The 24,098-nt window shown below is 52.6% G+C and overlaps 1 protein-coding gene across 9 annotated transcripts in view; it reads left to right on the top strand.

The window, feature by feature from the left end:
* The window catches only part of ASTN1 (astrotactin 1), a 218,813-nt gene that overhangs the window by 148,692 nt on the left and 46,023 nt on the right, over positions 1-24,098 (top strand). For all 9 annotated transcript variants that reach the window (XR_005583687.1, XM_039484739.1, XM_039484745.1 and 6 more), the window contains 6 exons: positions 7,239-7,313; positions 11,192-11,329; positions 12,209-12,359; positions 17,380-17,546; positions 18,499-18,693; positions 19,615-19,742. Coding sequence is in view for 8 of the 9 variants with exons in the window: in XM_039484739.1 (XP_039340673.1) it covers positions 7,239-7,313; positions 11,192-11,329; positions 12,209-12,359; positions 17,380-17,546; positions 18,499-18,693; positions 19,615-19,742 (854 nt within the window). In the remaining variant the exon portion in view is untranslated. The remainder of the gene's footprint in view (positions 1-7,238; positions 7,314-11,191; positions 11,330-12,208; positions 12,360-17,379; positions 17,547-18,498; positions 18,694-19,614; positions 19,743-24,098) is intronic.

Raw genomic sequence — 24,098 nt, 5'->3', positions numbered from 1 at the left:
GTTTGAAGCGACGGCCTTTTCTCAGAGAAGACGGACGCCCGTATACAAACCGCCATCCGGACTCTGGGGATCAGCGGCAACCCTTCCGTAGACAGCCACCCGGCCGTTCACCCACGCCAGATCCCGACCGTATAACAGCCGTCGGAACAACCTTACACGCCGCCGACCATCAGGCAATAGGCGCACTCAGTCCCAGTCGTCCGCTAAGGCCCCCCAAGGGCCTAAGCAGGCGTTTTGATGGGACGCCTCTTCAGTCTCTCCATCGGATCCTACCTTTGTTTTCGAACCGCCTCTCTTATTTCGCATGGGCCAGTTTAACATCGGACAGCTGGGTCCTGTCTACGGTCCAGTCAGGGTACCGCCTCCGCTTTATTTCGCCCCCTCCTTCGCACCCGCCCTCCCGATCCCTCTTCAGGGACCCTGCTCACGAGCAGGTCCTTCAACAAGAGATCGAGACTCTCCTGACCTTGGGTGCCATAGAGGAGGTGCCTGGCAAGGGTTTCTATTCCCATTATTTCCTCATCCCCAAAGCCAAAGGAGGCCTCCGTCCCATCCTGGACCTCCGAAGCTCAACGGTACCTGATAAAACTCAAATTCCGCATGGTATCCCTGGGGACTATTATTCCCTCCTGGATCCGAGACTGGTTTGCCGCCCTCGACATGCGACGCCTATTTCCATGTCGCAATTTATCCTCCGCTTCATGGTGAGCGACAGACATTACCAGTTCGCGGTGCTGCCCTTCGGCCTCTCCACCGCCCGAGTGTTCACAAAGTGTATGGCGGTGGTGGGTATCCATTGGTTGATCCATCACGTCAGCTGGTAGCACACCAAGTGACCGATATCCTGTCGCTGTTTGGAGCTCGGTCTGCTCATCAACAAGTCTGCCCTAACTCCAGCTCAAAGGGTGGAGTTTATCGGGCGTCCTGGATTCCCAGTTGGCCAGGGCCTATCTTCCGCCCAATCGGTACCTGACTCTCGCGGCTTGCATCACGGGCTCCAAGCCTTTCCCACGACGACAGCCCAGTCCTGTCTTCGCCTCCTGGGCCACATGGCGTCGTGCACTTTGTGACAACTTATGCCCGGTTGCACCTTCGCCCACCCAGGCGTGGCTGGCCTCTGTGTACCGTCCACATCGCGACCCCATGGACTTGATTGTCACAGTCCCGAGGCCACTCTCGACACCCTCAATTGGTGGCTGATCCCTCAGGTAGTCTGTGCAGGGTACCTTTCCGCCGTGTCCCTCCATTACCTTGACCACAGATGCCTCGGACATGGGTTGGGAGCGCACCTAGGCGATGTTCACACGCAAGGCACCTGGTCCCCTCGGGCTCGCCCTACACATCAATGTACGGGAGCTCGGGGCGGGCGGTCAGGCCTTCGAGGCCCATCTCCGCGGCGCTGTGTCACCGTGATGACGGACAATACATCCGCGATGTTCTATGTCAACAAGCAGGGCGGGCACGCTCCTCCCTGCTTTGCACGGAAGCGCCGCCTGTGGGACTTTTGCATAGCCGCTCCATTCACCTCCAAGCGTCGTTTCTTCCGGGCACTCAGAACACAATAGCCGATCGCCTCAGCAGATCCTTCCTCGCACACGAGTGGTCCATTCGCCGGACGTGCTGCATACGATCTTCGAAGGTGGGGATTTCCCCAACTAGACCTCTTTGCGTCGGAGATCAACAGGAAGTGCGCCGGTTCTGCTCCTTCCAGGACGGGTCCCTGTCGGACGCGTTCCTGTGCTCATGGAAGGATCACCTCCTTTCGCCTTCCCTCCGTTCCCACTCGTTCATCGGGTGCTCCTAAAGCCGGAGGGACAAGGGCCGTCTCATCCTGATTGCTCCGGCCTGGCGAGGCAACATTGGTTCACCCTGCTGCTCGAGCTGTCCGTCCGAGAACCCATTCCTCTCCCGTTGTGGCGGACCTTATCACACAAGACTTGCCGGCTCCGCCACCCGGACCTCCGCTCCTGCATCTTACAGCCTGGTACCTGACTGGTTGACTTGCGCCGAGCAATCCTGCTCGCGGGCTGTTCAGCGGGTCCTGACGGAGAGCAGGAAACCGTCAACGGTCCACCTATCTAGCAAAATGGAAACGCCGCTATTTGGTGCGACCAGAAAGGCCACAACCCCTTTCGTCCCTATTCCGGTTATCCTGGACTACCTGTGGTCTCTTAAGGAGCAGGGCCTCGCGGTCTCCTCCTTAAGGGTTCACCTGGCATCTTTATCTGCGTCGTTTCGTCCCGGTTGAGGGACGCTCCATATTTTCCAACCATATGGTCTCCCGCTTCCTCAGGGGTTAGACCGCATGTTTCCACCGTCCGACACCCGACACGGTCTGGGACTTAAACCTGGTGTTGGCCAAGCTCATGGGTCCACCGTTTGAGCCTCTGGCATCTTGCTCCTTGCTCCATCTCTCGTGGAAGACGGCCTTCCTTGTCGCGATAACATCGGTCTCGAGCTCAGTGCCTTGACGGTCGGTCCTCCTTATACGGTCTTCCACACGGACAAGGTCCAGCTCCGACCGCATCCGGCCTTCCTCCCGCTTCCATATAAACCAGGACATCTTCCTCCCTGTGTTCTACCCGAGGCCACACGCCTCCTCTCGGAGCAGCGGCTTCACTCCTGGGGCTCTCGCCTTCTATATCGCTCACAGAGGATTTGGTGACGGCTTGTATCCGGGCGTGTTACGATCTCGCTCGAGTACCACCGCCTCGACTGACGGCCCACTCTACCAGAGCTCAGGCCTCTTCGGCTGCCTTCCTGGCCCATATTCCGCTCCAGGAGATATGCAGGGCAGCCACCTGGTCCTCCGTACACACCTTCGCGGCACACTATGCGTTGGTGCAACAATCAAGAGACGATGCAGCCTTCACTGCACTCTGCCACGTCTCACTCCGACCCCACCGCCTAGGTAAGGCTTGGGAATCACCTAACTGGAATGCATTGGAGCAATCACTCGAAGAAGAAAAGACGGTTACTCACCTGTAGTAACTGGTGTTCTTGGAGATGTGTTGCTCAATCCATTCCCCTCCTTCCCCACTGTCGGGAAGGAACTGAGGAGCGGACGGGCCGGCTGGGATATATATTCAGCGCCATGGCGGCGCCACTAACTGGAATGGATTGGAGCAACACATCTCGAAGAACACCAGTTACTACAGGTGAGTAACCGTCTTTTTTCATGAAAAGGCATAGGAGTGGAGCAGGTGTGATGTACAAGTGTGTATGACTTGCAGCATTAGGCCACGTATTGGCATTCACACATGTGGTGCCACTTGCCAGACTTTTCAGTCCCTCCAGCTCTGGCTCAGATCAGTTTGTTCCCCCAGCAAGATGATGACTAGACAAGAAGGTTTCAGTGCCTCGTGTGTCATTGCAAAGCTGGATTGGAGGTTGGATCTCACAGAAGTGAGGAGAGGGATGTTCTCCTCAGTCCTTGCTTCAACAAAGACCCTGATCACGTATGTGTCATGGACAGGCTGGGGAGCTCATTTGGACCATCTACAGACACAAGGGGCCTAGTCCCTAGATGACAGGGAGGTAGGTATGACTGTCCTGGAGCTCAGAGCCATTATACGACCTGTGTGGCATTCCTGCCTGTCCTCTGGAACTTGACAGTGAAAAATGTCACAGCCAATGTGACAGCCATGCACTGCATATGCAAACAAGGGAGCCCGGACTCCTTGCCCCTTTGCATGGAGGCTGTCAAATTCTGGTATGGTCAGAATGGGATAACTCCAATGGCCCATCACCAGGAGTCAGCGACAACCTGGCAGATTTCCTGAGCAGACCAACCCTGCGTAGTCCTTGCACAGATTTGTGATAGGACTGATATCCTGCCATTGTGGACCCCTCACAATAGAGTTGTTTGCCATCAAGGACAGCACCAAATCTAAGGACTTTTGCTCCAGGGCAGGACAGAACCCAGGATTGTTATTGGATTCTTTCCCTCTACAGTGGAGCAGAGGTCTGCTGTATGCCTTTCTGTTGCTTCCAGTGGTGATCGTCAAGATCTGGAGACAGGGCCATCGTCAGTCTTGTAGCCTTATGTTGGCTGAGGGAGTTCTGTCTGACAAACTTGTTACACACATTGGTTCAGTCTCCGCTCCAGCTCCCAGCCACCTCCATCTGATCTCGCAGCAGTACAGCCCAATGCTCCATCCAAGCCTAGAGTTGCAGCACCTGAAAGCATTGCTCTTGGCTGGTTCAGTAGGGCTGTTCCCTACAGATCCAGGAAATCCTGGTTCACAGCAGGCAAATGTCTACCAGGAGGATGCATTCCTCTAAATGGAAGAGGCTCTCTGGCATGGTCTGAACTTGGTTTAAGCCATGATATTGAAGATCCCTAACTACTTATTGCACTGAAAACAGGTTGGCTTTGTGTTCAGCTCTGTTAAAATCCACGGAGGTGTCCAAGACTGGGACTGCTCAGCTTGGAAAAAAGACAACTAAGGGGGGGATATGGTCAAGGTCTGTAAAATCATGAACAGTATGAAGAAAGTGAATAAGGAAGTGTTATTTACCTCTTCACATAACACAAGAACCAGGGGTCACCCAATGAAATTGATAGGCTGCAGGTTTACAACAAACAAAAGGAAACACTTATTCACACAGTGCTGAGTCAGCCTATGGAACTTGGTGCCAGGGGATGTTGTGAAAGCCAAGACTATAACTGGATTAAAAAAAGAATTAGATAAGTTCAAGGAGGACGGGTCCATCAATGGCTATTAGCCAGGATGGTCATGGACGCAACTCCATGCCCTGGGAGTCCCTAAATCTCCATCTGTCAAAAACTGGTACTGAACAACAGGAGATGGATCACTTGAAATTGCCCTGTTCTGTTCTTTCCTTCTGAAGCATCTGGCACTGGTCACTGGCCATTCTTATGAGCTGAATGCCCCCTATGACATTCCATACGAGCAAGATGGTACAGTGACCTCACCTGAAGTCCATTCTTAAGGTAAATGCAGAATTTCATTCGAAGCTATTGTTAAGCTGGCCTGTCTTTTTCCTGAAACCACAGCTGGTTCTAGGAGAAAAGAAACTATACACGCCGGATGTGTCCAGGGCTTTGCTTTATTACATTGACATGACCAAACTGTTGAAGCTATCTCCCCATCTATTTGTAGCCATAGCCAGGTATTCTAGAGAACAGGCCATCCATTCACCGAGGATATTACACCGTGTTGTCCATTGCATCTCATTGTGTTACCAGCTGATTGATGTGGCTCTCCTACTGAACACCAAGTCTCACTCCACCAGAGCTCTAGTATCAGTCTTCTGCTTCGGGAATGTGCTGATGTCAGAAATCTGCAGGGTGGCGACATAAAGTAACCCACTGACTTTTGTCCAGTGCTGCACCTTGGAGTTAGCAACTATGTCAGAGGTGAGGTTTGGGAGACCAGTATCTCCATCACTGTTTGACCAGTGCAGCTGGTACTCCTCAGTCCCCCCATCCAGGTGGGATGCTGCTCGCCCATCGACTGCAGTAGGATCCCCACTGACACACAATGGAAGAAGAATGGTTCCTTATCCTACAGGAACTGTGGTTCTTTGAGATGTGTATTCAGCGTGGCTACCACGACCTGCCCTCCGTCACTGCTTTCGGAGTCCTTTCCTGCCAGGGGTTTGAATTGCAAGGGTACTGAGGCAGGGCCACTCTGCCTTTTATGCCCTTATGTGGGAGCAGGAGGAGATGCAGGACATGTGCTAGTCATATAATTCTGATTTTACGTGCATGAGGCATATGTGTGCCTACAAAGGGATCTCAGCATTGGGAAAGACCACACTTACTGTGGGGTAAGTAACCATTCTTTACTGGACTGTCTGATTTTCATGTTGCTTTTATGGCTTATCCAGAGTTTGACAGACCCAGCATTTGAGTCCTGTGGCCAGACTCAGAGCTGGCTTTCTTGCATAGTTGCATAGACAGTGTTCATGGGAAAAACGTTCACTCCTCCAGCCTCTCTAAAAACAGGCGAATACAGCTCCATTTTCCCCAAAGCTTTCCTAGACGTCTGCAGGCTCTGGAAAAACAAGCTGCGCAGTGCAGTTGGCGGACGTGTCTGACAAACTGAGCAGGAGATTCAATTAAAGCCACTTATGCTGTAACTGGAGCACCTTCCTCCATTGCTTACATGCTTTCTCTCCTCTGGGGGGCGACCATGTATGACATCAGAGGAGACACTATGAGGGGATATGATGAGGTAAGTTTCTTCAGGAGTTTGCTACATGGTGCTAAAGCTTACATACGTGCTTGCTAAAATTCAAGAAGAAGGCAGCAGCTAAGGTAATTAAACAAAGTCAGCAGGGCTCCAGGCAGGGGCAGGAGTTTGCCTGCTCAGCACTGCTTGCAAAATCAGAACAGGATCAGCACTGGTCAGTACTGGGATGGGATACAGCTAAAGGAAACCCAGAATCCTGCAGGACGCCGTGTTGCTGATGCAGTAGGTGGGACCCTCCCTGAATGTTGGTGCCAAACCAATGCCCCAGGACGGTGGTAGGGGGCAGTGCGACAGAGGGCAAGGATTCGAGAAATCTCCAGACACCATTTGGAAGTGGGAGTGTTTGCTCCATCGTCCTGGCCCAGGCCCTGTTTAAGTCATTACCTCCTGCCTCACTGAATTTCTCCTTCAGATTCAATGAACTGAGCTAGTCTTCTTCACTTCCTGTCAGGGCTGATGTTGGGGGGGGGTGGCAAGCGGGGCAATTGCACAGGGCCCCACGCCACGGGCCCCCCACGAAGCTAAGTTACATCATCTCTGCAGAGTCATTGTGGGTAATTGTAATGCGAATATTAGTCATTTAATCGCTAAAAGTGGAAATAAATCACATGAAAGCAGAGGTTTTCAATCTGTGGGGCATGCCCCCCTAAGGAGTGCAGAGGAACATTCGGGGGTGGGGAACACAGGGATGCCAGGTGGCTCTGGCTTCAGCTTCAGTGGGGTGGGGCCCACTCTTTAGTTTCTGCCCTGCAGCAAGTCTAACACTGGCCCTGCTTTCTGTCCTAAATGGTTGCCTAGTGTTACTGAGCACTGCTAAACAGCAGCTCTAGAAATGACTGCATTCCACTGACCAGCGAAGCAATCCCTGGATATATAGAGAGTGTAACACTGGTCTCACACCAGCATAAACCTGGTGTGACTCTCCAGTGGGGTCACTTCTGATATTCACGGGTGTATGTGAGATCAGACCTGGTATGTGTAGTGCAATACAAACATCATTTTCTTTTCTCCTTCCAGGCCGTGGCCATATACAATATTCCAGCGTGGATTTGACTTGGTGCTGGGAGAGCAGCCTTCTGATAAGATCTTTAGGTAAGGCTTGGCTGCCCTGCCAGCCTCCCTAGTTACCTTAGCCCCCTGCCGCCAGCCAGCCAGGCTGCCTCTCCCCGTGCCCCCTGGCACAAACAGAACAATGGGCCTCAATCGGCCGTCAATAAATACATTCCCAGTTCCCGTGGGTCATGGGACATCTCGTGTAGGTGTCGAACAGAGGGATCCGATTGGCCATGTCTGGGTTGAGCGGTGACCTGGGGTAACCGGTTGATGGGTCTCCTTCAGTACAAGCACTAACAGAATGGAAGAAGCGAGTTATTACCTGCTACCTGCACATATCTGCTTACTGTGAAGGCAGCTGGGCTTTGATCCTGGGTGTGTGCGCGTGTGCAAAGCTGCATGGCTGCTCCTGTGCTATTCCCCGCCACATTTGCTGTCCTTTCCCTGCCCCTCTTTGCGTGGTGGCGGCTCTGGCGCATTCTCCCTCCTGCTTCCCCACTGTGTGGTTGCACCGGTGTTTTCTCCTGTCCCCACAATCTCCCACCTTCCCACTTTCCCCTCTCTTGGCCCAGTTTCCCCTCTGTGCCCACAGGAGGTGTGACGTGGAGCTCTCGATGGGAACGCGTCATTTCCACTCTTCATTTACAGCGGACTAAGGGCCACACCTCGAGGCCGTTACCTGGTTTCGACTTCACTCAGACAAAGCTCTGACAGAAGTTGAGTAGAGCCTCACTAATGCCTCAGGATTTGGCCTGAGGACTGGGTGAAGACCTCAGCTTGTGTCCTAATACAGACCAGGCCCCTAGGCTCTGCATGGTCTCAGAGAGAGCCTCATTTCGCTTCCTCCCCCCTCCAACCCCTTCTGGAGGCATTAATGAGTTAATGAATCAGTGAGGGATGGGAGAGGGAAGACAGGAAGGGGGAAGAGGCAAAGAAGGCGGGGAATGCCTAGCTTCCTGCATTGGGTGAGATGGAAAACCAAGGTCCTGAGCACTTGGAAGTGGCAGCATTTCTGATGACTGGGTGGCAGGAGACTTGGGTTCTATTTCCAACTCAGCCACAGAATCACTCTAGGACTGCTGGCAAATCATTTACCTGCAGTGTGCCTCGGTTTCCCCATTGGCGAGAAGGGAATAATAATACAGTAATTTGTAAAGCACCTGGAATTAAAAAAAAACCCATTGGCTCTATTTCTCCTTTTCGGCTCCCCCTCTCCCTCCCCCCCTTCCTTTCCCATGCATCTCTTCAGCGGGGGAAAGAGGTTTATAAACTCTGAGCTGGTGTGTACTGATGAGCCAGCCTGTAGGCCGGTGTGCTTGGAGCAGCAGTGATGGTGCAAGGCAGTTATATCGTGTGCGTGCACTCCAGCAGAATCAGAGGTGCCCAAGACTGCGGGGACCTCATTAGTTGAGCACTTAGGTCCCCAAGGACCCAGCGTGATGCCTCCGAACTCCCTGAATATTCATCGATCCGGGACACGGTGCTCTCGGCAACTCCCTCTGCTGTTGCGTTGCTGGCTTGCCACTGGGAGCAGGCATGGAGTGCGGCGGTTTGTTTCCACCGTGGGCATCGGGGAGGCATGGTATACGCACCAAGCTCCAGTTCCTGCTCACAGTGCTGTGTCCCCTCCTCTCCCCACCCTGCTTCACCCCGTGTGGGGCTGGGAACAGGGTTACAGCATTCTCTGTGCTCTGCTGGTGCACGCGGGCTGCTCTTGGCTAGTGGGATTCTCCTGCCTGCTGGAGTCTGGCTTTTATTCTCAGTGGGTCTGCAGCTTCCCTGCATTCTGATTACCGAGCAAGCTCGGATGCTCTCCCCCGGTGGGTGAGTTAACCACCCTCTGATTTTCCAGGTGCTACTAACTCCACCCAGCCACTTGCTGGCAGTGTCAGTAGAGAGGCTATGGGCAGAATGGGCTATGCAGGCTGAACCTGCTGCTCAGCCTAGAGGTGATCTAGCAAGAGCAGATTGGAGTCATGTTCGTGGGATGGAGGTGGGGTGCACTGCCAGGGCTCCACTTGTCCTGGGAAGAGCAGAGGATGTCAGCTTCCAGGCCTGGTAATGCAGGGGGAAAGAAAGAAAGCAACGAGGCTATTTCTCTGTGGTGGCTGGAGTCATGACTAGCTCAGTGGCTCCTGATGAGGGCCCCTGATTGGCTGCGCACAGTCCTATTGCCTCCTCCTGGGGAAACATACAAATTGCCACTCTGACAGGGCCAGTGTCAGCACCAGCTTTGTCACAGGCCGAATCCTACAGCGGGCAGTGATGGGATAAGCTGCCCCAGGATGCCCATCAGTTGGAGTTTGGCCTAGGCCCTGGGATCGGAGGTTCTAGCCCAGGTCAGAGAGCGCCTCCTTTGGAGAAGGCTGGTATGTCTGTAGTGAATGGCATCTGAGTGCTGGCAGGGAGGGGGAGGGAGGAAAGAGACCTTTTCCCCTTTGCACCGCAGTGACTAACGTGTTGCTCACGTGGGGCCAGTGTTCATATTCCTTGTTCATGCCTGCCCATTTCTACTGCCTCTGAGCAGGGAGCCCTCTGGAAGGCCCTGCTCTGACACCCACCCAGACAAACACAGAGCTTGCAAACGAGTGAATGAATAAATGAATAACCTCTCGCTGCATCCCTCAGCTCCCTGCCTGTGCTCTGACTGCCTTGACTGCAGAAGTTGTCAGGGAGAGGGACTCATCTGCCTAGGAGCAGCGGCTGCTGTGCTGGGAGGCAGGGCTATAGCTTTGCGTGTGCTATCCACTCCCACTGAGGGGGCGCCTCTCCTCCAGGGAGCGCTGCAGCTGGTGTGTTCCTGCTCTGAGGAGGGCTGTGGCAGGCCACCTGTCCCTTCCCCACCCTCGTTCTGGGGACGACTGGCCTTCCCCCACTCTGCTCTCAACATTTCAGCAGTGTGTGGAGGCCAGGCCCCGCCATGTGCCTGGTGCTGTGCAAACACAGCCGTACCAGACCCCGAAAACATGACTTACCACCAACCCAGTTAAAAGAAGCCCCATTGTACCAATGGGGAGTTGGGACATAGAGAGAGTAAAGCTGGTGTTTTCAAAAGAGCCAGTCTCCTAGCTTCAGCGAGAAGTGGTGTCCTCTAACTCCCAGCCTAAGTGGTTCAACCAGGGTCACCCAAGAAATCTGGCAGAGCCAAGAAATGGTCTCACATCCTCTGTGTCTCCATGCATTGCCCAAAGTGCAAGGCCAATCTTCCTCCCTTACCCACGGCCTCATTTGTCGTCTTCTCCTTCTCCCATCCCATGCTCCATGGAACCTTTCTCTCTCTATAGCCATGCTGCCCCCTGCACTTTGCAGGTCCTACAGTCAGACTCCGTAGCAAAACGAAGAGCCAGCACTTTACTGAAGGCATCTAGGATGGCTTGGGGGCTAGGAAGGATGATGTAGTTGGTTGGGCAAAGACCTGGGTTCAATTCCTGGATCAACCACAGACTTCCTAGGTGACCTGGGGCAAGTCACTTAATCAACCTTGTGCCTGAGTTCCCCACCCACCAAGTGGGGATGGTAGCACTTCCCTACCTCCTGAGGGGGGTCTGAGGACAAATACATTAAGGATTGTGAGGAGCTGGATACTATAGGAATGGGGGCCGTGAATAGACACCCAGAGCCATCTGAGTACCTCAGCATCTCCTTCCCTCCCATATGCTGGCTCAGGAGCTGTCTATGCTTTGGTTGTGTAACGACCTGGTCATGGGCATGGAGGGGCTCCTCACGGGACACTTATTCACCATTCTCTTCCAACGGATGTGGGAGGCATGGGCCCTGTGCCATCCTCCCTATCCAGTTGCTGTGGCAGTCACACCTTGCTTCCTACATGTGCCCCTCCCCTTGCCCCCCTGTGTGGCTCGAACTCAGGTGGGCGCTGTTTTCCTTCCCTAGTGAACTGATCTAACCCTGTCCGGCAGGTTCACCTACACCCTGGGGGAAGGGATGTGGCTGCCACTGAGTAAGAGCTTTGTGATCCCGCCTGCCGAACTGGCCATCAACCCCTCAGCCAAGTGCAAAACGGACATGACAGTGATGGAGGATGCGGTGGAGGTCAGGTGAGTGTGTTCATGGAGCTGGAGGCATGGGGAGTCCAGAGGGCCACTCCAGTATTGCGGGAGGAGGATCGCACTCACAAGGCAGGCTCTGAAGTTGAAGGAACCATAGAACTAACCCCAGCTTGTGTATTGTTATGGTCCTTCAGTGCTGTGGCATTTGGTGTCTTTCTGGTGGATGTTCATTCTGGTGGATATAGATGGGACATCAGGATATAGAGTCTGACACACTGCCCAGTGAAGTCCCATGAGAGTTTCTCCTCTGACTCAGTGGGCTTTGCATGAAAATCTCACTGTGTACACTGGGCGACCCTTCAGGTGCACATTTCCCTGGGCAGAGTTTAGTACAACATTCACCGTGTACCTTCTGCATGCCATGGTCCTCAGCCTGCTTAGAGCCATGCCTTCAAAGACATCTCAGGCGTTCCCAGTAGATTAAGTCATTCAGAAAGTACCTGTTGGGTCTTACTATTGTCAGCTCATAGGACTAAAGCTAATCAGCTACATATGGACGTAGAGTCCTCACTACTGAGTGGTGGGGATCCTCTGAGTCACATTTCCACAACATCAGGTGGGCATCTGGCAGCATTTGCACATACAGTTATTACCACTGTGCGCACTGCATGCACTGTCCATGTACAAATGGATAGTGAAGTGTCCGGCCAACCAGTGTGTGTGTTTAGTCTAATTTGCACTCATGATCAGTACAGTTTTGTACAACAATAGGGCCACATAACTGGGTACCACTATAGGTGCAAATGTGTATTGGTGGATGTGTGAATATGTCTGTACTCACTAGCACTTTAGATTGAAATTGAGTTAATATATTTATGCTCTAGGAGCTGAATTTCGTATTGTGTCCCTTTCCCCTCCTCCTTGCAGGGAAGAACTGATGACTTCCTCCTCCTTTGATAGCCTGGAGGTTCTCTTAGACTCCTTTGGACCGGTTCGAGACTGCTCCAAGGACAACGGGGGCTGCAGCAAGAATTTCCGCTGCATCTCGGACCGCAAATTGGACTCCTCTGGTTGTGTGGTGCGTGCTTCCTGGGGGTCAGCGCCCAAAGCTTGTCTTGTCTGTTGTATGTGATAAGAAATGTGTGAGAGAGCAGCTAAGAGTTTCCCATAATGCCTTGGGAGGAATCAAACAAACACGTCACTTAACAAGGTTCTGCTTTTCAGAAGGTTCATTACAGCTTTACTGTAGCTCTCCCAACAGCATCTAACTTGCCGGTTGGTACCATTGTAACGGCTGCTGCAGATTGTCCCTTGTCACGTATTGCCATTCTGGTATTCTTGGGGCGTGGCTGTCGGGAGATGGCATCTGCAGGCCTGGCTTAGCGAAAAGCAGCTGGTCCCAATTGCTGCACATGTTGCAATGATTCAGACCATTTAGGTCAGTGTTTCCCAACCAAGAGAGCAGGCCCCATTGCTGGGGTGGGGGAAGATTAGTCCAGGAATGGGGCACAAGACCATAGGGATTCAGGGATAATTGCATGATCCCAGATCCACCTTGCTACCATTGCACGGAGGCTTCTGGTGTTACAGGTGAATCGGGATGGCTCTTCAAGAGCTTCCCAGCTTCCTTGCCTGTTCCTTGGTGGTCTCTGCTGCAGGGGCAGCTCACGTCTCTGACTGCAGGCTGGGGCAGCAGCCTGCCAAGCCTGTCCGATTTCTGCTCTTGTGGCACTCAGCCATGGGTCGTGCGATGGACAGCCGGGGGAACAGGAGGAGGAGCTGTCACACTGGGATGGGGGCGGGAGGGGAGCAAGGAGACAAATGACAGAAGGGGAAAATAGGAGAAAAAATAGACAGCAAAGAAAGAAGATGGGCAGGGAGGAGGAAGAGACAGTGGGTGCTGTGCCAGGGCATGGGACAGAGAGATGCTCTCTGTGATGTGAGCTTGAGGAGCTGTGCCATCCATTTATCCCCTTCCCACTGTGTGGCTCTAGTGGAGGAAGTGCAGGGGGAACCACTGCTTGAGGTGAGAGTGTTTTCCATGGGAGCAGAAGGACAGAGCCCTGGGGGGCTTGTGACTGAGATTGGTGGGTGGCCATCCCCAGTGGAGCTAGGCATCCCAGTGATCATTCATGGGAGCCTGCAGGTCAAGCACTGTGGCCCTTGACTCCCACAAGGAAGGAGATGGGCTGTACTGGTACGGAGACATTTTAAATCGCTCCCTACATGAGGGCCTATTGGAGCAATGAGTGGCAGTGTGCAGTGAAACCTTGCAGTGTCTGCCATAGCCAGACACCGTCCACCTCATTTGCTGCTTGGCTTGTACTGAGCATGCTCAGTAACACTGCTGAAGCCAGCTGCTCTCACTCTGCCCCTCCCCACCACTGTCGACAGGCATGTGACATCTCTGGCCATAGCACAAGGAAAAGGTCCCTGTTGAGTGGGTGGCTGTCGTGAGACCTTCCTTCAATGTATGCGTGGTTGGAAACCAGCTGCTCCATCTGCTGGTGGTACATGGAGCTCAAGGTTGGTCCTTTCGGGAGCTCTGTGTTTGCACCGTGTAGCCTTTTGTGTGTAGCCAGCTGCCAATTCTAGACGGGAGTGGGGTGGGTAAATGGCTTGGGGTTCCTACCATGTGCCCTGCACATCTCCTCCCTTTCTCCATGGCACACCAGTGTTCTTATTGCCCCTGTGTTTACACGAGTCCCACTGCCTGGATATGGTGCTTTCATACCTCGGGGGAGGGGGGGAGATATTTTTCTGTCTGAGTTGCAGCAGCAACGTCCATCTCCTCCGTTCCCTCACCCCTCTGTACGTGTGCTCCCGACGAGCCATCCGCCCGTTCCGGAGGCCAGCTGTGAAGCTGCTGAGCATGTCTCATCATTCACGCTCTTCTCCAGTCGTGCTGCACCTGCAGTGCTCCGCAGGGGCGGCTCTAGACACCAGCGCGCCAAGCAGGCGCTTTTGCTCGGTGGAGCTCCGCATGGCATGACCTGCCGCAGGCATGCCGGCAGGAGCTCCGCGCTGCTTGGGGCAGCCCGATTTCTAGAGCCGCCCCTGGTGCTCCGGGAGATGCTCTCTGCCAGAGACGGGTGTGCTAATGGGCTTTGGAGGTGGAACGCTCCTCACCCCAAGACCGTGTAAACTTCTGGTATCAGCAGCATAACCCCTGCAGGGCAGAGAATGAGTGAGAGGCTGCCAGAGCTAGCAAAGCAAAGAGCAAGAGACAAAGAAAACAGCGAGCAGAGGCATGGGAACAACCCAGAGATGGGAGGTCCCCTGGGGCTTAATTCTCAGAGATGCTGAGCCCCTGCAGCTCCCATTGACCTCACAGGGAGCACGTTGCCTATGGCTCACCGGCCACTTGTTAAACAACTCAAGCAGTGGGTGCTTCCACCGCTTCCCTTGGGAACCTCTTCCACAACCTGCTCCATCTTCATTGCTATTCTACTGACATTCCCCTTTGCTCACTGCTTAGAGTTACAGCCCCTTGAACCACCCTGCACAGCAACACAGGCTGGAGATGGCTGAAAGGAACCAGGCAGGAGTGACACATAAAGGGGAACTTTGGGGCTGTAGGGGGTTGAGCTCATATAGTATGTGACTGGGGGCAGGGTGCGCAAAGGCAGGGCTACTGTACAAAGCGGCTTCCCGCACTCTACAACATTGCCTCTCCTTGGGGTCTGATTCTACCACACATCCAGTGAGGAACACTGTATTCTGCAAACAGACCCAATGAAATCAGTGGGACCAATTGTGGCGTAAATTGCAACTCCATCTAAGTGAGAGGGGCAGAATCAGACCCTTTGCCTTTACACCTTGCAAGTACCAGACCTCTCATGCCTCAGTCATTGTGAAGCCAAGCTGGACATATCTAGCTGTTGAAGTCAGGTTGCACGGCATGGTTGCCACCCATCAGGCCTTGTCCTATCATAGTAACATCATAACCCTGTGCTTTCTGCATCATGACATCTCTGCATGAGTGCCACACATTATACTGCAGCATATTGCCATGCTAAATTGGGCCAGGACCCATCTAGCCCAGTGCTGTGTCTCTCAGAGTGGCCAGTGTCAGCTGCTGCAGAGGAATGATGCATTTCAACAGACTTTCCTACAAGCCAGGATTGTTAATGTCCTAGAACCCGTCCTCTCCACAAAAACCAGACCAGGTAGCAACCCCTGGTGGCTGCTCATCCCAGGAGAGGTGGGGATGCAACTTCCAGGATAACCAGGGCCCAAATTTGTGGTGACTTTCTGGGTGTGAGAGAGAAGCGGGAGACACTGTGGACACATTCGTTTGCCTCATTCCTTGAGTGAAGGAGTCTCCTGATTCTCAGCTTTAATCCTTCACCCTGAAGAGGCAGGACACATGCTAGTGAGCAGGATAGAGACTGCACAGAAGACAAGTGCACTTTGCTCTCGGAAGAGACATGGTGAGGTCAGCTAGTGGCCACGCAGGCGACTGTTCCCCTCTGCCCCACATTCTGGTGATCCGCTCAGGGAGCTGTAGAGAGCCTCATGATGCTGAATTTCTGGTGAGAGGAAATAGTTTCTATGGGGCAAGAGGTGCTTGTAACCAAGTGGGCTTTCAGAATGTTGTGCCATGTGAAATAGGAACAGGCGTCTTCATTGTATTGGACAAGCTTCAGAACGAGTTGATTCAAAGCCTGACCATAGTGAATTAAAACCAGTAAAAACTCTTCCCTTTCTAACCTGCTTCTGTCAGGCCTTGCTGGTCACCAAGGAGTCAAATCAATCAGGCACATCCAGTTCCCCACACACTTGAGAGCACATCTGGCTGAACAGCTGCAGAGCCGGAGAGCAGGGCGGATGGGTGCTGGGCTGGATCCTCAGTTGTGCCATTTGCCTGTTGGCCGTCATCCAGAACAGCTGGGTTCGCACAGCCAGACATGGCTTCATAAAACTGCCTGAAGTGCCCTCACGTCCCAGCGCTCCAGCTGGGCAGAGGGGAGGCGGGTGTGGGATAGAGGGATTGGGCCAGGAGGGAAGTTTAGCAAGCCTGCAGGGTGCCATTTGTTTTCGAGATTGCAGAATGAGTGTCAGCGAACAATGTGCATCCTGTTGTGTGATCTTCAGTCAGGGTCAAAGGAAGGGAAAAACATGTAGCAGTGGTAGCCTGCTGTGAGCTCATCATCCTGTGGCTGCTGTGCCTTGCTGGTAGAATCCCCGCGAGGGGGAGGGGAGAAAAGTGGGGGGAGGGGTGCTGCTGGGGAGGCCTCTAGCACTTCGTTCTTTGCTTCAAGGAGTCTTTAAGGGGCTTCCGTGCTCGGGGAGAACTTTCAAGTGTGCTCTCCATTGGGTGAAGCCCTTTCTCCTTCTCGAAGTCACATTAGCCCAAGCGCTGCAGTGCACAGACTGCAAACCCCTGGGACGGCTCAGCCCACAATTCGTACCGTTCATTTTGTGCACCTCACGTGTGATAGGCAGCGCCCCTCGCCACTCCCTTCATACTTACCCCATGTGGAGCTGCTCTTCCCCCGAGTCCTGTCCTGCAGCATCCCCAGTGCTAGGCTGCTACATAGTTTGGCCAATGCACCTCAATCCCAGTCTGCAGCTTCCCTGCTATTCTAATCCTAGAGCTTTACACGGCTCTGCCAATGGAGCCTGCAGCCCCCACCCCTGCTGTTCCAGTCCTGGGCCCCTATGTGGCCCTGTCAATGCACCTCAGCCTTGACCCAGCCTTCCAATCCTGGACCTGCCTCTACACAGCTCTGCCAATGCAGCTCAGTCCTGGCCTGCAGCCCCCCTGCTATTCTAATCCTAGAGCTCTACACAGCTCTGCCAATGCAGCTCAGTCCTGACCTGCCACCCCCTCCCCACTGTTCCAGTCCAAATGTGTGGCGTCCAACTGAGTCTTTTGATGAAAATTGGCAGCAAGTGATGCACAGATGGGAGCTGCAAACAGGTTTGTTATTGTAAGCTTAATGCTGCCTTCTTGCAATACAGCCAGTGGAGGTGAGAACATCAGGCGCAGATTTCAGATGCCGTTTCCTGACTATATGCTAACAACTGAGCAAAAGCTCGTTTTGGTCCCTGTATGCAGAACCTGGTTAATCTGTGTCATTCTGTCATGCCAGTGCCCAGCAGGTCTCAGCCCTATGAAGGATGGCACCGGCTGCTATGACCGCCATGTTGGGGTGGACTGTTCGGATGGGTTCAATGGTGGCTGCGAGCAGCTGTGTCTCCAGCAGATGGTGCCTCTGCTGGAAGATCCCTCTCTGTACAATATCCTCATGTTCTGCGGGTGAGTGACCCGGCCCATTCCAGCCTCATCTAGGAGACAGTTGAGCAGGGATATGGGGGAACCTTACATGTCCATATTAGCACCCAGGTCAGGAAAGGAATGTACTGTGTGGTGTCTTGAGCTGGGTCAGGGTCGGGATAGCCATGCAATGCAGCCCCTTGGGCACCCAGCTTTTCTAGTGTTGCCCAACTGCATGTGTGTGCACACGTGTATGTGTGTGCACGTGTATATGTGTGTGCATGCACATGCAAGTTGGGCAGGGGCAGGTCTTACCTCTTACACAGACAGCTGCACAACACGAGGAAGAGATCCCGCATTGTGGAGATGCACCAGAGCGCCCTGCCTCCTCCTTCTCGGACGGGCATGTACGTTAGCGAAACTCCCCCCCCCCCCGCCTTCCTCAAGGCACTGGATATTCCTTTGTCAGGAGGGCAGCCAGGTGCGAGTTTGAGTGTACGCCACCAGCTATGACATCAGAGCAGTATTTCCCCTTGGGATTGTCTGTGCTGTAACCTCTTGGTAAGCAAACGGAATGGCTCTGTGTTTGCTAGGGAGACAGATCTTCCCAGTGCTTGGGAGGAAATGGAGCACAGGCTGGATACTAGGAATACTTTCCTGACAGTCTGAGTTATCGGGTCATGGAATGGTCTGTCAATGAGAACAGTTGAAGTGCTATCACCTGAGCCATTTAAAACCGGACCAAACAAGGCACTGGAGCGAGCAGTCTTCCATTCACGCCTTGAAGATGATCAGGCGACTATATCTGTTCTGGGAGCTGTCCACCACTCATGGTTATAACTCAATGGCTCCTATGCTCCACTGGGGTTGTTCCAGTTGGCTGTGGAGAGGGGCCTTCTTTCCTTGCGTTGAGGTCCCTCCCCTCCTCCACCACTGGATGTCTTGGCTTAGTCCCCAGGTGTAATGGCTTGTGCTGGGTTTCCCCTCATGGCAGGTGCATTGAGGATTACAAACTTGGAGTGGATGGGCGGTCGTGCCAGCTGATCTCGGAGTCCTGTCCAAAGGGAGGTGACTGCGGGGAGAGCCGGGAGCTGCCCATGAATCAGACTCTGTTTGGGGAAATATTCTACGGGTACAACAACCATTCCAGGGAGGTTGCAGCTGGACAAGTGCTGAAAGGGACCTTCAGGTGAATACCGTGTCCTCGCCTTTCATCAGGGAGGCGCTATCACTGTTCTTGTCTGGAACCTGTCATGTCCCTAGGAAGACACAGTCTGTAACAGTCCCAGGTCCATAGCCTCTTGTTTCTGTACAGGAAAGGGTTTTCCCAAGGAAATGGGGGATACAGGAAAAGGAGCTAACTGAGGGCTCGTGGGTTTGCTTTGCTGTTCATCTTTGCTGTTTACAGTTGCTGCTTTAAATGCAGCCCGGGTTGGGTGCGGTTGAAAGTCCATCCTATCTGATGGCTCCTCTGTGTTGCAGTGAGTTGTTGGCCACAATCCAGTTCTTAATGGCCAAGGCCCAGGTCCTCGGAGGTCTTTAGGCACCTAACAGCTAATACCTTTGAGGCCAAGATCACAAACCCACCAGCCAGTGTTTTGCATGAAGCTAGGGTTTAAACAGACACAGGAGACTGGACAGTAGGTTAAGTGAAGGTGCATTGACAATGCAGCGTGTGGCGGGGAGGTTGAGTTTCCACTGATCGTGCAACGCTTGTTCTCTTTCTGATAGCAGAGAGCCCTTTAATGCAGCAGACAAAGGCATAATGAGAGCCAGTGGCTGGAACCTGAAGCTAGATAAATTCAGGGTGGATAAGGTGCATGTTTTTAACTACTGGAGTTGGTGGATTTCTGTCACTTCCGGTCTTTAATCGAGATTGTGTGTCTTGGTAAAAGAGAAGCTCTAACCGTGCCAGAAGTTCGGGGTTTGATGTGGGGATCACTGAAACACTGTGGTCTGTGCTGTGTGGGAGAGCAGGCTAGATGAGCACAAACGGTCCCCTGGCCTTAAAACCTGTGCCTGTATTGCTAGACCTCGTTCTCCAGGGCTGCTGATCTGCCCACTTTAATTACAGACACACACACAAGTGTTAACTCTCTGGAATTCGCAGGCAGAACAACTTCGCTCGGGGCTTGGAGCAGCAGCTTCCAGATGGCCTGGTGGTGGCCACTGTCCCACTGGAGAACCAGTGCCAGGAGCAGATCTCTGAGCCCACGCCCGACCCAGGCTTTCTGACTGGTGAGTGATTCCAGCCATGCTTTGGCTCCTCTTCTCCCAGACTCTGTTTGTAGAAGGCTGGAGAGAGTTCTTAGTGCCTGGAAAACAGGGCAGAGGGAGGGACCTTTTCACTGCCTGACTTCAGCAAAGAAAGGCCTCCCCGGCCCATCAAAAGTCAGACAAGGCCCAAGCCTGGGAGACCTCAGACACCCTGGTTGCTCCTACTGACCTGTGGGTGCCCTTGGCACATGCCCTTTCCCTCAGCTCCCTTCTGGGGGATCACCACATGATCACTGGCTGACTATCCAAAGGTCCCATCCAGCTGCCTGGCATGGCAGGATAGCTCCCTGAGTGCTAGGAGGCACTCGTTAGCCATTGTTCATACTGAAGTGTCACCTACTGTCCCAGTCAGGATCAGGGCCCCCAACAAACACATTGCCCCGAAGAGCTTACAGTGTAAATAGACACTGGGGAAGCTAAGGCACAAATTGGTAAAGTGAGTTTCCTCAGGCTGCCCAAGAACTCGGTGGCCAAACCAGGACTAGAACCCTGGTCTTTTGAGTTCTAGTACACTTCCCCAAGGGGAGTCCTGTAGATCTCCAACACTGAGTCAAGCCTCGTTCTGTCTGACCTGTATATTCACACAGTAATAAAGACCCCACAGGTCAAATGCTGCCCTCACTTACACCACTGACCTCAAACTGTGCTTTCCTTTTCAGCCCTGCTGGCTCCGGGGTGGTTACACACGTGTAACCAAGGCCATGCCATTACACAAGCAGTTTTGTAATTGGAACTTAGTTAACAATTCTGTTGATGAGGCACAAGCTGGAAAATAATCCAATTCATTCTCCAGAACTGGGCTGGCTCTTCACAGCTGACAGTGGTAAAAAGCAGTAAAACCTTGTATTTTTCACTGAAGTCAGCAGATCCCGGCATCATTCTGAATACACACGGGGAGACAGAGGTGCTGAGTAAGAAGGGCCAGTTTTGCATAACCACTTTTAAGAGGAGAGCCACACATTCAAGTTATCAGTAACAGCGAGCACTGAAGTAAGAGGAATTTCAAGGCCCAGGAATGTCTCCCTTGCCATTTATTAGCGCTTGGAAAATGCGGCTTTACTCTCCTTGCACAATACAGCTGTTTAGAGCCTTGGAAGAACTCTTGACATGGGATAGTTTGTTCCTTGGTTTGCCTGTTCACCACCCTCTCGGTGCTATTATCTCATATTTCATAAGCAATAAACGGAGCAAGGTTGCTACCCAAGTGGGTGGTAGGACATAGTGTATCCTTTTTGGGTAGTGTAATGGATTGACTGGTCCATCTGTCATCAGTCCCCTACGCTGGTTGGAGCCATGGAATGTAGGGTGACTATATCGCCCACTACTGGCCTCAGCCTATAAAGAATAAGCCCTGATAGCTAAGGGCAATTCTTCTTTAGTTGGCAGGGTGGAGGCCTGTCTTTTTGGAGCAGAATCTCTTGCGCCAGGCACATGGTGCTTAATTAATGACCAGTCTTGTGTGTAAAATTGGCAGCCCTGGATTTATGACGTTAGTCACCAGAAGTGATGGTCAGATGAAGTGCTGCCTACTGTCATGTGACCCATATGTTGCTGGAGATTTAAAGTTGACTATCACTGTTTCGAAACTACCAGAAAATGCAACTTGCCAAGAAAGGGTGTTCAGGAAGCACGACGTTTATAAGAAATCCATAGCCGGTGAGCGCTTTCTCACTCCTGCCCAGGGCCAGCTCCAGGCACCAGCGCAGCAAGCAGGTGCTTGGGGCAGGCAACGGAAAGGGGCGGCACGTCCAGCTCTTTGGTGGCAACTCAGCCCCTCTCGGAGGGAAGGACCTGCCACCAAATTGCCGCCGAAGAATGAAGTGGCAGCGGTAGAGCTACCGCTGAAGTGCCGCTTTTCTTTTCTTTTCTTTTTTTTTTATTTTTGCCGCTTGGGGCGGCAAAAACACTGGAGCCGGCCCAGCTCCTGCCCCACTGCACTACCTGCTATTCCAGTCCTGAACTGCATTGACAGCCCTGCCACACCACCTAAACCTTGGCCAGAAGAACCTTTTGTTTTTCCAGTTCTGGGCTCCCTCCCCAGCTCTGCTGTCTTCCCTCAGTTCTGACCTTCTATACCCCACGTTATCCCAGTTTGTGCTGTCTTATGAGTCAACCCTGCTTTATGTTGCGTGGTCATATGGTTTTAATATATTTATTTGAGTGGGTGCAGACATCCATTAGGTGCTAGCCGGAGGCCACCAAACATATCCCGGCAGCAGCACCTCAAATCCAGAGGTAATTGTGCATTTTTTCCCTGTCACCACTCACCCTGGTAATTAGCTCGTCTCCAGTTTTGGATGGGGCACCATTGAACATGTTGCCCACGTTCTGAAAGAACATGCATGAGTCCCACCAGGAGCACTCCAAGGAATTTGGAAGGAGTTGGTGGATTGAGATCCAGAGTTAGGAATCTCACTGTACCTCTGGGAGGTAAGAGCTATGGCTGGAGTTTTCCAGGGCACCTAAGGAAGTCAGCTGCCTCATTTGGGTTTGGGTGCCTGCGTTTCTTTTGAGAAGCCCAGCCCAGCCGCAGATCAGAAAGAGCCGGTTGGCAGGCAGAACATCTTTTAACTTGATTGAAATGGGTGAGAGTTTATATGAAGGCTTTGTTCATGTTTTGACATTTGTTTACTGGCGCCTGTTAAATGAGACTGTAGAGGCAGGTAGCAGGAATGGAATTGTTTCACTGGCGGATGAGTGTTCCCGAGCATACGGCTCAAAAATGGAATCTCTTGGCGGTACCAAAGAGTCTGCATCCCAGCAGCAGGGGCTATGCTTGGCAGCACCATCTGAAAGCTGGAGATCTTCACCATTAGGGAAAAAAGTTCCTTCTTGGTCCACTCAGATACTCACCCTGGGCAGCTAGAGTCAGCGACCCTCATTGGAGGACATGCGTAATTGCAGATGTTACTGTTGGTTCTAACATTCTCCAGCTCCTTTTTCTTTCTTTCTTTTTTTTTTTTTTTTTAAGGCTAGCCACGGTAGTTGACTCTGTTGCCCCCCAGGAAATTACCTCTCTGATACTTGTTGCCCCCAGGAAATTATTATTTTTATGGTGTAAATGGCACTCCCTTCCTTAGCCTCCGTGATCCTGTTATTCCCTGCTGTCTCTGGCTGTGGTGCTGATCATCCCGCGGCCGTGTTTCCTGCTGAATTGATTCCATCGCTGCTGCCCTGTTCCTAGCACTGGACATTATGAAACACAGCCAGGACGCTCCGAGTGAGTTTCGCTGTTGCCAGCCGAGCCGGGAGTTAAAAAGCCCGGCTGTTTTCCTTTCCTGTGTTTTACAGCTCACCTTCTCAATTGAGAAGTGCAGCCACCTCCATTAATAATACATAGGAACTGAACATTTTATAAACTCACCCCTCATGTAAAAGGGTTGCTGTGAGCTTTCCCTGCCCGCTATGCACCTGTTTGGATGTGGAGGGGTCACAGGGTAATGTAGAGGAGAGACAGGTGGGTAATGTCCAGATGATATTTATCCTCTGTGTGGAGAAATTAATCTAGCAGAGGCGTGAGGCTTGATTTTCAGAGGTGCTGAGCACCCCCAAATGCCATTGCCTTTCCTAGTAGCCTCTGGGGTTCAGCACTTCAGCAAGTCGAGAGAAGGGTACCCCTCCCCCCCCAGCCAGTGCCTCACTCCTCTTGTTCCCCACAGCCGGTACTTGCCAGCCTAAGGGGTGTCACTGGCTTTCTTATTGTCCATGTCCATTCTTCCTGGCATGGAACACGGCGGCAATCACGCCGCAAGGTGCATTAAAGGCAGCGCATACGGCAATGCCCAGCGTGCTGCATTCGGAGTTGGCTCATTAAAAAAGTCTAATTAGCAGCGTAATGAACACACCAGGATATGCCTTTGGGACCGGCCTTCCAGGAAAAACCCACAAAAGGCCTTGTTATCTTCAGAAGCCGAGCCGGGGATGGAGCGAGGAAACAAACCCAACCACATTCCTTTAAAGTTGTATTTTTAATTGCTGGAGAGTCGCTGACCCTCAAACCATCTTTTAGCATAATTAGACTCTTACCCCACCCAGTTGTTTCCTCCAGTGCAGTCCCAGCTCATTCTGTCACCCAAGGCAAGATTTAATTGGGCAGAACTGTCCCTTTACAGCAGATCAGGCAGCAGAAGCCAGATGCTACCTAGGGCATTAGCGTCGAGCCGGGTTTGTGAAGCCCAGGAAGTGAGTACCCCCTCACAGGAAACACTGATAATGATAATGACTTGCAGTTACAATGCTTACAGGTGACTAGAAAACAGGGATGGTGTCTTATGGTTAAGATAGGGAGTTGGGAGAGCTGGATTCAATTTCTGATGC

This window comes from Mauremys reevesii, linkage group 8 (assembly GCF_016161935.1).
Source record: "Mauremys reevesii isolate NIE-2019 linkage group 8, ASM1616193v1, whole genome shotgun sequence".
NCBI lineage: Eukaryota > Metazoa > Chordata > Testudines > Geoemydidae > Mauremys > Mauremys reevesii.
The sequence above is the reverse complement of the archived record's forward strand: the minus strand, read 5'-3'. Positions and strand labels throughout refer to the sequence as shown.